Source organism: Cannabis sativa, chromosome 4 (genome assembly GCF_029168945.1).
Source record: "Cannabis sativa cultivar Pink pepper isolate KNU-18-1 chromosome 4, ASM2916894v1, whole genome shotgun sequence".
NCBI classification, from domain to species: domain Eukaryota; kingdom Viridiplantae; phylum Streptophyta; class Magnoliopsida; order Rosales; family Cannabaceae; genus Cannabis; species Cannabis sativa.
In genome coordinates, this window is record NC_083604.1 from 1,203,675 (window position 1) to 1,216,841 (window position 13,167).

Consider the following 13,167-nt stretch of genomic DNA (forward strand, 5'->3'; position numbering starts at 1 on the left):
TCGTGTGTTTTGGTGCTACTTGCACAAACCATACACCACACACATAACAAAATGAAACTAAAAATTGGCATATAATATATAAATAAATTTATATATATTGAAAAAGGGGTTTCAAATTTTTGGAATTATATGCTAAAGGGAGATTTTGAGCAAGGCCATCAAATGCTTTGTTCTCTTTAGTTGTTCTTTGGCCATAGGATGTGAATAAATGCTGTTGTTAATTGTTATTTACAACTTTATTTTTTGGAATGTCACATAATTCCTATTGGATTTAAAAAAAAAAAATTATTTAGAAAAACAAAAAACTATATAAAGTCATTTTATTATGATGATATACATGCAATGAATTTTGGTATTATAACCTTTATTATATATATTTTTTTTATGTGCATCGAACAAAGTCATTTTTTAATGTCAATATGACTTTGGTCCCATTTGGCTAATTCTTTTATGACTTATTTTTTTTTCTTTGGATAACTATTATAGAAAAGTATATTTAGTGTTTAGATAACACTAAAAAAAAATATTTTATATGCAAATTATTCTAATTTTTTAAAACTTAGAAAAACAAAACTTGTAGAATCTAAGCCAAATGAGGCTAACAAAACTTGATAAAATATTGAGGTCTAATTAATAAGAAGCAATAATATAAAACTGATACAAGGAGAGAAGTGTCATTTTATTTATTTATTTATTTATTTTGGAAATTGAGAAAGAAATTAAATAGACATTGTAATTATGGTATGGTTCCATGTCGATTTCAAACCATCTAAATCATATTCTATCTCATATATCACAAACTTCAAGTCTAGTATATCAACAACAACAACAACAAATATCAAGTTAAATCAATGCTAAAATAATCTATATTTTTCTATTAATTATTTTAGATTTGTATTTTACAAAAGTTATTGATAAATTTTTTTTATTTTGTTAAATCACAAATTAAACCCCTATTTTTTTTTTTTTTTAAAATAGTACTAAATAGTATCTTGAACTAATTAACTTCGTCAAAATAAAATTTAATAATAACTCAATCTATAAACGCCATGACAAAAATAATTACGTTCTCTATATTTGTTCGTGCTAAGAATTGTCATCAATTTAGTTTTACTAAAAACAAAAATTATCAAAAATTGAAGTCAAGAGTAATACAGAATCTATTTTGTCGTTTAACAAAATAAAAAATCTAATTAAGTAAGCTTTTACAAATACAAAGTCAAAATAGTATCATCCCTTTTCTAAATTAGATTGAAATTTCCTACTTTTAAACACAATCAAATAATTCTTCTGGTCCACTAAAAAGATCACTTTTTTATTTTAACCCACCTATTATTGCTCTTACTTTAGTTATCTCAACAACCCAACTCTAGTCTTGTTCCACTAAAGAGGAAAAAGATTGAACATTAAATTTATTCAAAAAGCAAAGAAACAAAATAATGAAGAAAAAGTGGATTGATAATGTTCATGAGTGACATAACATGAAATATACTTAGTTGAAAGTATTTCAAGGCAATAAACAAAAGGTTTTGGATCAAAGCCTATACAAGTAAAAACAAGGCAGAAGCTAATGAAGAACCAAAATACACCAACTATGTACAAAAAACTTCACTCATCATAGTTTTCATAGCTCCTTACCCGAAACAAGCTTTCTCCATTTGAGTTTTTGCTAATAAAGCATTCACATTTTTGTTACTACAAGAAGCCCCTAACCTGCCAAGATCATCAACATGAGTCATAATTAACTAATCAGTAAGCAAGGAAATTGTTACAATACCACCATAGAGGTGTAGTGAGCCAGATGGGTCCCCAATTGTCACGATCGCCCCGGAAGCAAAAGTGGTGGTTGTCTTTGTTTCCAAGCCAGAAGATGCCCCAATGTTTCCTGCCAGAATTATCAAGACGCATACGAGATGACATTCCTTGAAGATAACCAGAATCCCATTCATTCCACCAAGGAGCAACATTGTCATTCGAGAAGTAAATACGATTGGTCATTGGGACCCCGAGTTCTTTTACAGACAAGGATCTTGAGCAACATTTACCTAGAAACAATACTCGATCCCTCAAGTGTTCAACTTTTTTCCAGGACATCTCCCCAACATCCAAAATATAGACTTCGAATTTTCGTGTTTCAAGTATAGCACCGAGATTTGTACTGAAAAACCTACAGACAAGCAAAAGCTCTCCACATGACTCCACAAGATACCTCAACATATTATCATTTGTAGGGTTTCCTGACATCCTACTTACTTTATGGGACTTAATTTTGATTTCAGATACAGAAGCAGCCGAAGCATCAGCCGAAGCCTCAGCTGAAGCATCCACCGAAGCCTCAGCTGAAGCATCCACCGAAGCACTATCTTCGCTAATGGCAGCAAAAATGCTAGCTGTGTCAATTTGACAAACTTCATCATCCTTGCTCAACAGATAGAAACTTCCATTGTAGAAAATACCATCCTCAAATGGTTCACCAACAAGTTTAAATTGTTTCCACGATTGAGCTCCCGAAACCCAAACAGCAATTTCTCGTCTTTCATTGTGCAAAAGCATGCAAACAAAGTTTTTCTGAAAAGGAAGCCCTGAGAGGACTATCTTATGGTAATCGTCCCATGTTCTAGGTAGTTTTACTGTGCTTCTAGTGAACGGATTCAACAAACTGATTTCAACCGAGAGATAAATAGAATTATCCACTAGGATCAACCAATCATGAAAGGAACCCCAACAATATTTCTTATGTGCCTCAGGTAGCTCCATCTCCCAAGCTCGTTTCTCCAACATACTTAAACAAGTTCTCTTCTCTCTTCTATGTTGACCACACATTATTAAGGATGGAATGCCAATCCTTTTCCAAGAAGAAACATCTGATGCAAAAACATATCTCCATGGCTTGCACACATTACTAACCGAAATGCAATCAACAACTGAAAGTTTCTCGAAAATAATCTCAAGTACAGTTCTAGGGAGTTCTGCCCAATTCACACTAATTAGCTCGCTATTACTCTCACTAATATGTTGTTTCCGCTTCTGCTTCTTTTGCTTACGATTTCTTTTTCTTCGAGCTTCCATCTCTAGACTCCGAAATTTTACCTAACCTAGAAAATAAATCCATTTCACTACACCTCCTTTAACAAGAAATCAAAAGTAAACAACACATGAAGACACTTGAGATAATTAGAATATAACTTAGCAACTCAACTGGCATTAAAGAGTGACAACAATCAGACATGATAACTAACCAAATGATATGATTAAAGAGTGATACCAATCAGACATGATAACTAAGCAAATGATATGATTACATTTATAAAACTAGAGAATGTAGAAATAATAAAGTATAATCAAGTAAAGCATATGACTAAACTCATAGCACAGTCCGAAACAAAAAAGCCAAACAACTTGAGAAATGACATTCAGATATACATAATTATTGTACCAATATATAACATTGTAAACTGATTGTTTGACACATAAAGCTTCTTAGGGTTTTGCCACACATCTCTAAACAATCCTAATTCCTAACATTTGAGCTGCAATAACTTGAAAAATATAAATATATGCTGAATGTGAGTGAATAAATGGGATTGATTAGAAAAATTACTACTCTACAACAGCAAAACTAAAACTTTATTTCCCAAAATGAAAGATACCCTCATTAATAATATTAATCAAATTGGGAATGAACCTCCTAAGAAGGGAAAATCAGTTATCAAATATGAGCAATGAACCATCAAAAAAAAAAAAAAAAATTACAGAAGATGAGCATACCCTAAAACTGAGGTGAGAATACAAAGGCCCAACTGGAATTTTTTTTCATTTTTTTCTTAAAAAATTAATAATAAAATAAAAACTATTATAATAATAAGAAGAAAACCCCATGAAGGTGACACAAATACCATGTACTAACTTGGTTTGTAAACTAAACTTTGTTCTTTCAATTCCAGTCAATGCATGTGAAATTGATCGTAGTCTTTGCACAGAGTAACCCAAAAATGATTTCTTCATTAAAAATCACACAAAAAAGAAAGCATAAAAAATAAATGGGTACATTGTGATTCGTTTAAGCAGAGATGAAAAATAACAAGAAAAAAAACGAAACTTGAGATAAGCAAAAGCAAAAGCAAAAGAATGGTTAAAGGAGATTGAAGTATAGCTTACTGGGTAGGGAAAATGTTGGAGTGGATGATCGGAAGAGGAGGGGAAAGATGACCGGAGAAATTTAAGTGAGAAAAGTAAAGAGAAAGAAGCAAAAATGGCGGTGAGCTTTGGTGATTGATTGGATGTCAGTTCACTCATATCAATGGCTTTTGGGCCATATATTGGGCCCATATAGACTTACTTAGGGCCCAAAAGTGTTATCAAATTTTAATTTTTATTTTGGAAAATACTTCTAATTAATGTAGTGCTATCTATGTAACTCTTTTTCTTTATGCTGAGAATGTTACAAAAATGTATAAATCTAATTTGGTAACTAAGAAAATACTCTTTTTTATATATTTATTTATTTAATTTAAAAATAATATATTTAATTACACTAATAACAATATGACATCGACGAGAATGTTAGACACCAATAATAATTCTCAAGTTATAATGATGAGTATTTGTAACATAAATACCTAAGTTTAACTCCAAGTTGTAAATAAATACTAAGTTTAATTTTTGGCAGCAATAATATCTAAGTTATATTTCTGAAATTTTGTAAATATCTGTTAATGGTCAAGTCATTAGTCACGTATCATTTTCTTATTGGTATATATAATTTTTTTTTTAAAAAAAAATTAAAAATTTATAACTTGGACCAATCAAATATTGTATTGCTACGTGACAATTTACTTAATATTTAACAACTCGGTACCTACAGAGTTACAGAAATATAAGTTAGTTATTATTGCCGCAAAAAATTAAACTTAAATATTTATTTATCATCTTAATTAAACTTAACTATTTATGGTGCAAATAACTCTTTCCCTAAAATATTATTAGTTTCACTACTCTCCCTCCCACTTGTTGGGGGATCCAATCCTTATCTCATATATATATGTGGACATGGCTTAGAGCCACTCAGTCATTACTACAACCAACTCTTTCCATGGCTTCAGCTTCATTCTCCTCACTCTCAATGAACCCACCTCTCTCACTCAATCGTTCCAAACTCAAACCAATAATCAAAGCTCAAAAGGAGGATGTTGTCATAGTGGGCGCCGGAATCGCTGGCCTCGCCACCGCAGTCTCCCTCCACAGGTTCCATGGTTTATAATGTCAGAATTAAATTGTCTGGATTGTGAATTGTCAATTGTATTTATATAAAAATGTGTTCTTGAGATTGTTTAGGCTAGGGGTTCGATCATTGGTGCTTGAGCAAGCTGAGTCACTAAGGACTGGTGGAACTTCACTAACCCTTTTCAAGAATGGTTGGAGGGTATTGGATGCAATTGGAGTTGGCAATGATCTCAGAACCCAATTCCTTGAAATTCAAGGGTACACTATATTTACACATCTCTATTTTTTTCATTGATATTGGCAAAGTTCTCTTTTTTTTTATGGCAAACTCTATGTTAGATAACACTAAAAATTACACTTATATTATGTTCTTTATTATTATATTATTTTATTAAATTATAAATATATTATTTAAATATAAAAATTTAATAGAAAAATAGTGTTATTAGTGAAACACGGTAGACATCAACATAAATAGAATAACTTTTGAAATTCGGTTAGATTACTTTACCAATTTTGAATTTATGACTCGCCATTGAAGATGGCCTTATTTGGCATATCTTAAGCTAAAAATATGTGAATCATCTTAAGTAGTATTGGGTGTCACTGGTTTGTTTTACTTGAACTTGTACATGGTATCAGCTGTGCAGGATGGTGGTGAAGTCAGAAGATGGGAGGGAATTGCGCTCCTTCAAGTTCAAGGATGAAGATGAAAGGTACCATATTGTATATATTCATCATATTACTGTATTTAAAATTTTAAATTTGTAAGTAGTAGTATAGATCCAATAATTTTTTTAGTGTCATAAATATTCAATTATAGTAAATAGTCAGTCCATCATTACAAACTTGATAGTTTCATAAACAAAACATATGTAGATGAAAATATGTGGTGTTAGTTATTGTAAATCTTCTTTCAAAAAATTCAAAAACTAAATTTGATTATAAATTTAAGACACTAATGGAATATATACTAACGAAATTAGACGGAAATTATAGTTTTACTAATATTGATATTTGTATCGTTAAAAAAATCTATCAAATTTATAACAGTTACAAATTCAAAACTTTAAGTACTTATGCCGCAAATATCATAAAATGTATGCACGATCATGATCTTTCTTTAAAACATGCACAACATTGCACCTATGTTTTCTCACTCAAGAGTTTGTAGAAACAGTAAACACTATACTTTCACTTATTATCCTTTTGTGTAAACATAAATGGGATAGCCAAGAAGTTCGAGCTGTTGAGAGGAGAGTACTGTTGGAGACTCTTGCCGATCAGCTACCGCCGGACGCTCTTCGATTTTCTTCCAAATTGTCGAAGATTAGTAAAAATGGAAATGGAGAAACTATGTTGGAACTGGTTGATGGAAGTCAATTTTCTTCAAAGGTTAGACTTAAGTTACATCTACTAACTATTTGACTTAAATTCTTTTATATGTGAGCATATGTAAATCAATTGGTTAGCTATAAATATTAACATTTACTTGTATGGTTATTAACAGATTGTAATTGGTTGTGATGGGATTAGATCTCCAATAGCCAAATGGATGGGGTTCTCTGATCCAAAGTATGTTGGGCATTGTGCTTTCCGAGGGCTTGGCTATTATCCTAATGGGCAACCATTTGAGCCTAAAGTAAGCTACATTTATGGAAGAGGGCTTCGAGCAGGATGTGTTCCTGTCTCTCCTACTAAAGTATACTGGTTTGTCTGTTTCAATCGCCCATCTCCAGGTCTACTTTGTTATCTAATTAATAAATGAAGTTATTGGCAAATTGAAGAATCATCTACATATTTTCGTGTTGTTCTAAGATGTTGGATTTGTCACTGCAGGTCCTAAAATTACTGACCCGGCTGAACTTAAGAAGCAAGCTAAAGAGCTAGTCAAAAACTGGCATACCGATCTTCTTAGCATCATAGACCAAACCCCAGATGACACAATTATCAGAACACCCCTTGTCGACCGGTGGTTGTGGCCTACCATTAGCCCACCGGCTTCTTCAGGTGGAGTCGTGCTGGTAGGAGATGCGTGGCATCCAATGACTCCCAATCTAGGACAAGGAGCTTGTTGTGCACTAGAAGATGCAGTTGTTCTGTCTAGAAAGCTTGCCAATGCAATCAAATCCGGATCAACACAATCAGTGGAAAATGCTCTGAGTTCATATGGGAACGAGAGATGGCCCCGAGTGTTCCCTCTAACCATACGTGCCAATCTCGTTGGGTTGGCTCTGCAGTGGGACAATCCAATTGTTTGTTCTGTTAGGAACAATTTTGTCATACCTAAGCTGGTTAGGCTTGGACCTTTGTTGGAGCATACCAATTTTGATTGTCAACCCCTTTAGAAAGCAAAGAGTTTTGACTTCAAATCCTTGAATAAGCTCAAACAAGTATGTGCAAATGTATACCCAATAATTTATTGTAAAAATCCTCCCCTTTGTGTTCAAAATATGATAGAATATATATTTGATTATTGTACTGTATAGACCAGTGTAGTAAATGCATCAATGAAATCATACCAACCAAATCAAACACCACTTGTTATTACAAAACTACAATACCAATAAGCTAATTAATGAACTTAATAAAAATGGATCGAAATCAATATTTTCAGCAAAATTTTTCTAAACGTAATCAGACAGGCACACACCACACCACCCATTCTCAGTAAGAAGTAAATAAATAATAAATATTGAAAACAAAAAGATCAAAGATTTGTATAACAAATTAAAAGAGGTCCCTATTGTGCCATCCACAAAATCTTTGTTGGTGGCTACATGTAAAGACGAGGAATGCTGTTAATCTGTGTAAAACTGCTACCCACATTCACAGCAATTATATCATAACTTTGGTTCTGGCAAAAACAACAAATACAATAGTTTAATGAGAAAAAAGAAAATAATCAGAACAAATATGTTTTCAGAACCCATATTACCAAAGCATCAAACAAACACAAGACTCCTAAAAATATAACCCACTTTCTTTCCCCTCTTTCGGTTTAGTAAAACAACTTTAAAAACTAAAGTTACTATTTTGGACCCTGTGTTTTGGAAAAAGTTAACGATTGGACTTTCTGTTTTGTCAAATGATAAAATAGACCTTGTATTTTTTTTATATAACCAGCTTGAAGACAATCTCTAGCACGAACAGATGCAGAAAATGTAACCAGTTCATGATCTTATTTGTACCATTTTAGAAAATATAGATAGAACACATGGTCCAATCGAAAATTTTAACAAAACACAGGGTCCAAAATAGTTAGTAAGGTTCAAAAAAATAAAAACATATGTAGCCCATAATTAGCAAGCTTGTATTTGTATACACAGTGTCCAAACAAATCAGTAAAGCAATGAAGATGACTCCACTCCTTTCATGAGGCTTAAAATATTTGCAGATGTAAATGAAACAACCCAAATAAAATGCAAAAAGATGAATTTAAAGGAAGAAAAATAAAAACCTGGGTAGGAAAAGAACCAGAGGACGATGGCGCAAAAAATAAGGAGTAGAGGTATAAGGTGGATGGCATTATGTGCGGATTTGATACGAGACTGCTCTCTCATGGCAGCTTGTGAGAGGGGATCGTAGGTGGGGAGGCACTGCTGCGGCTCCGGTTCCAAATCATCAAAGGTAGTATCTCCATACGTAGTAGTAGTGGTAGTAGTATAAGAGGTAATCAAATTTTCTGATGAGGATAGTCTTGAAGCCCTTGAAGAAGATCTCTGCATCGTAGTTTTGAACAATGCCTCCTCTTGTCCTCACTCCTTGAGTCTTGACTGAGAAAAATGAGGACAACAAAGATATACGCTATGTTTTAGAATGGAGGACTACTTCAATAATGGTCTTATTTTATTGATATAAATTCAACTTGGGCAAGTGTAAAAATAAGTAACAAAGAGATGCCCTCTAACTAATGCCCATAAAAATTTTGTACCTCACATTACAACAACCCTTAATTAATTTGGAAAATATGATAGGTTAAAAACAGAAAAAGAACCTAGTATAGAGGTGCTAGCTAAATTGTTGAACATCAAAATGTCTAAGCCTTTTCCTTAGAGATTACCTAGCCAACGCCACTAATTTATTGTGCAAGAGCATAACTTATGCACTGGTACGTACATATTCATTTATAGACCATTTTCAAACGCTCTATGTTTGGTTTTAGGTCTATATCTGCATCTCCTATTTTGTCAACCACTGTAAATGTGTCTTTGTCATACACTATCTGTAGTGCACAAATTCATTCATTAATAACTTAATTAAGTAATAGTCACATATTACTATTAATTTACAAACAGAGCTCTATTTTTGGCTTGATTAAGAAAATGGACAAAATGGAACCGAAACTAACACTGATAAAAACATGAAATATAGACAACCATTTCAAAATCTAGAGAAATTTCAATTCCTGTACAAGTTATTGCAATTTCAATTGAAACAGTAAATAGCTTTGGCTGCAGAATTATACCAATTATGTTTCATTACCCAAGCATGAAAATTCAATTACCAATCAAAGCTGAGAAAGAACAAAATAACTATAAAAAAGTTAGCACATTGACATAGATATTTTATAAGAATTCTTGCAATAAACATGGGAAGTTAATGAGGAGGACAGCCAAATCAGTATACCAATATACTTTCAAAAGATACATTTTACATAGCAATACACAGAAAAAGTCAAATCATTATAACATACGAAGAAAGATGTGAATTAGATTGGCTATTGTGAAATGACATGAAAACATTGTCAGCACACGAAAAAAAAGTCTGTCTCAAGCTCAACAAAAAGTTCAGACCATACATTGGTGTACCTCAGAACCATTATCAAACAACTGACCAACCCCAAGTCCATACAAAGCTAAAATAGATAACAATAAGAAAGCTAAAAAAACACCAACCTGAGGTGACCAAATCCTCCAGTGAACCAAGAGCAAATCCAAGCAAAGGAAAAGATGTGGCTGAGCCTTCAAAAGAAACTGGTTATCATGACAAAGCCCCAATGAGGCAATTCATCGAACAAGTGAGTTGCAATAATAAAAGAGTGATCATTAACAAATTATTAATACATATGGAATCACTAACAAATTTACACCAATGATGATGATAATAATAATCCCATCAAATCAAAACCCAAAGCTGATGCAGAAACTCTTAAAGAAAAATTCCCAAGACTTAATATTGGTGAAACGGAAGGAACAATATTAGTTAATTATATACACAAGAAAACTAAGAATTAATTAACAATTTCAACTTGAGAAATGAAAAGCACCAACCAACCTTGAAAGAGTATCTGTGAGGCTGTAAATTGGGGAAACCTAGAAACATAAACCCTTTCAAATTACAGCCTTTAACCCAAAGGGAGAAAATTGTTTGGCCAGATCAAATGGGAAGAAGAAGAAAGGAGAAGAAGAAGAAGGAGCGCCCACCCAATATAATTTTTTAACCCAAATTCAGAGAAATGTGTTGTGGTGTAATGTGCTTCTGGTCAAAGGAGGCTGCAAAAGAGAATTGCTAAATTGCCTAATATGCTTATCGCTAACTAATTGTGAGACGCTATTATAAAAGATATTGGACAGCATGGCTATTCTTTCAATTATATTGCTCTAAAATAAATAATATTTTTACTTTTAAAACAAATTTATTTTATTATAGAATTATTACATGAAAAATAAAAATTGGACACTTTATTTACAAAATTACTTGCATAAGGTGTGGATAATATTTATACTTTATATGTGCTTATAATTATCAAAATATCTCTTACACTATTACTTACACAATCAGACGATAGTTGCTGGGTGGTTGATCGAAGGTTGCATCAGACGAAGGTTATTGGGTGGTTGGCCAAAGGTTGCATCAGACGAAAATTTTAATCAGACGAAAGTTGCTGGGTGGTTGGCTTTAAGTTGCATCAGACGAAATAACTGTTAGCAAAATATTTATGCAACTGATATGAAACATTAAAAATCAGAACATTGTTTCTACATACGTAACTCTATCTACATGTCTCTTCATGATTTAATATGAACAAATTCACTATTAGAAATTTAAAAAACAATAAAAGTACACTAGAATAAACATTTTACTATAGTATTAATGTAATTTTTTTAGATTCATATTTGAGTTGAATTGTGGAGATGACAAAAGTGTCATACTCACTAGGCAAGCCTTTGAAAATGGCAGCCACATGATCTAAAACACTAAGGCCGGTTGCTTGCAATTTGTCTTTTAATGGGGAAAAGCAGTATGTAAATTGTCTTTGTGGGGAAAAAACGGTATATGAAGCATGTGGAAAAAATGCGAAGTAGTGTTTGGTAAATTATAATTTTTAAAGTGCTGCGAGTTGTTAAGATTCTATTATAATAATGATAATATTTTAATCTAGTTCATTATAATTACAAATATATATAAAAAAAATATGTTATATAAATTTTTTATTTTTTATATATTTTTAATTATTTTTTTATAGTATAAATTTATATGCATTTGATAAAAATAATTTTTAATATTTTTAAATTATATTTTTATCACTTGCAAAAGATAAAATTGTAGTTTATAAGAAACAGATATTGTTTGTTAATAATAAAAATATAAATATAAAATATTTTTTAAAATAAAATAAAAAATTAGAAATTTAAATATTATTTATTTTTAAATATTTTTTCATTTAAAAAATATTTTTATTTTTTATAATATATAATAAATAATTAAATAAATTTTTAGTAAAAATAATTTATTATAGAGTCTTTTAATCAAAACAGCTTTTTCTAAAAGTTGGGTTGTACCAGCTTTAGCTTTTAGCTGTAGCTTTTCCATAATTTCTTCAATAAGCTGTTTTTTAACTGCTTACCAAACACCTTTTTGTCACAGCTTTTTTGAAAAGCAGCTTTTAGCTTTTCCAAAAGCTGTGCCAAACGGGCCCTAAGTCTTTCACCAGCAGATGAAAGTAAACCTACATGATGTTTAACTTTGAGAAGATAATCAGTTAAAGAAAGTGAACCTTACTTGAGATTTTGTAATTTGATTTGAAACTCCAAGATCATAGCTGAAGTTTGTAGAGTGAAGCGTTGCTCCAAGGTATTCTAGATCTGATGAGATGAATGGCATCCAACCATCCTCGTGAATAAGCTCTCTGACATTGATGAAAGGAGTCAGGAAACAAGAAGCTCGTCCTGAACCTCCCACTCTGGAAAAATAAGATTGTACGTTAATGAGGCTTGATCTGCATCTGAGAGAAACTGTGGTGGCAGATTCCCTCGGATGTAATTCTAAAGTCGATTCCCCTTAATTGCGGCTAAAAATTGTTGCTTCAATAACAAGAAGTTTTGATCGTTTAATTTCATCAAAAGATTGTGGTTGAAATACACGACATTGTCATCACCAACTCTGGTTTTGTTTCTTGCAGTTGCATTAGCGTTCAAGGTGGCATGAGTAGCATTAGGATCAGAAGTAGTTCTCATGTTATTGCTCTTATACTATGTTGAAACGTTTTGCCATATGGAAGAGACAAAAAGAAATAGAAGAAAGCATAGTGAAAGGTAGAAAAAAGTTATTGCAAGAAAAAATTCTTCTCATTGATTAGAAAGAATACAACATCAACATTTATACAATGTGTAGAGTTAGTTAGAGTAGAATTAATACAGCTGAAGGCATAATAAAAACAAATTAATTCTAACTAACTCCAACAGTTAAGTGACAACCATAAAATGTATGTATTATTTTTGTGTATCTCTAAAATTACTCTATTAGTAATTATACATTTTATCTCTCTAATTTGTAGGACTCCTTTATCTTTCCCCTTCTCTTTTCAATTTATTGAGATATATAATTTCATCTTAAAACTAATTAGTGATGAGTAAATAGCTCATACTCTTATATATGGCTCAATACTTTTACATTTAATCCATTTACGACAATATTCTCCAATACAATCTTACCAAACAT

General features: G+C 31.8%; 2 protein-coding genes across 11 annotated transcripts; one reads left to right on the forward strand and one right to left on the reverse strand.

Moving 5' to 3' along the window:
• Positions 1-1,437: 1,437 nt before the first annotated feature.
• LOC115715141 (uncharacterized) lies at positions 1,438-10,769 on the reverse strand. Of its 9 annotated transcripts, none has more exons than XM_061113138.1 (4): positions 10,501-10,769; positions 10,122-10,187; positions 8,684-8,999; positions 1,438-3,095 (listed from the first exon to the last, which is right to left on the reverse strand). In XM_061113138.1, the coding sequence occupies exon 4, from the start codon at positions 3,067-3,069 to the stop codon at positions 1,750-1,752; it is 1,320 nt and encodes a 439-aa protein (XP_060969121.1). In that variant the 5' UTR covers positions 3,070-3,095; positions 8,684-8,999; positions 10,122-10,187; positions 10,501-10,769; the 3' UTR covers positions 1,438-1,749. The 9 variants fall into 9 exon arrangements, 7 of the variants coding, with proteins under 7 accessions (XP_060969121.1, XP_060969120.1, XP_030499818.2 ...); XM_061113137.1 differs by having other exon boundaries at positions 10,122-10,199; XR_009687180.1 differs by lacking the exon at positions 1,438-3,095 and adding an exon at positions 7,300-7,565 and having other exon boundaries at positions 10,122-10,199; positions 10,501-10,767.
• LOC133036604 (monooxygenase 2-like) lies at positions 4,996-7,753 on the forward strand. Of its 2 annotated transcripts, XM_061113139.1 has the most exons (6): positions 4,996-5,244; positions 5,335-5,481; positions 5,874-5,939; positions 6,456-6,618; positions 6,734-6,962; positions 7,063-7,753. In XM_061113139.1, the coding sequence occupies exons 1-6, from the start codon at positions 5,042-5,044 to the stop codon at positions 7,569-7,571; spliced, it is 1,317 nt and encodes a 438-aa protein (XP_060969122.1). In that variant the 5' UTR covers positions 4,996-5,041; the 3' UTR covers positions 7,572-7,753. The 2 variants fall into 2 exon arrangements, with proteins under 2 accessions (XP_060969122.1, XP_060969123.1); XM_061113140.1 differs by lacking the exon at positions 4,996-5,244 and having other exon boundaries at positions 5,340-5,481; positions 5,866-5,939.
• Positions 10,770-13,167: the final 2,398 nt, after the last annotated feature.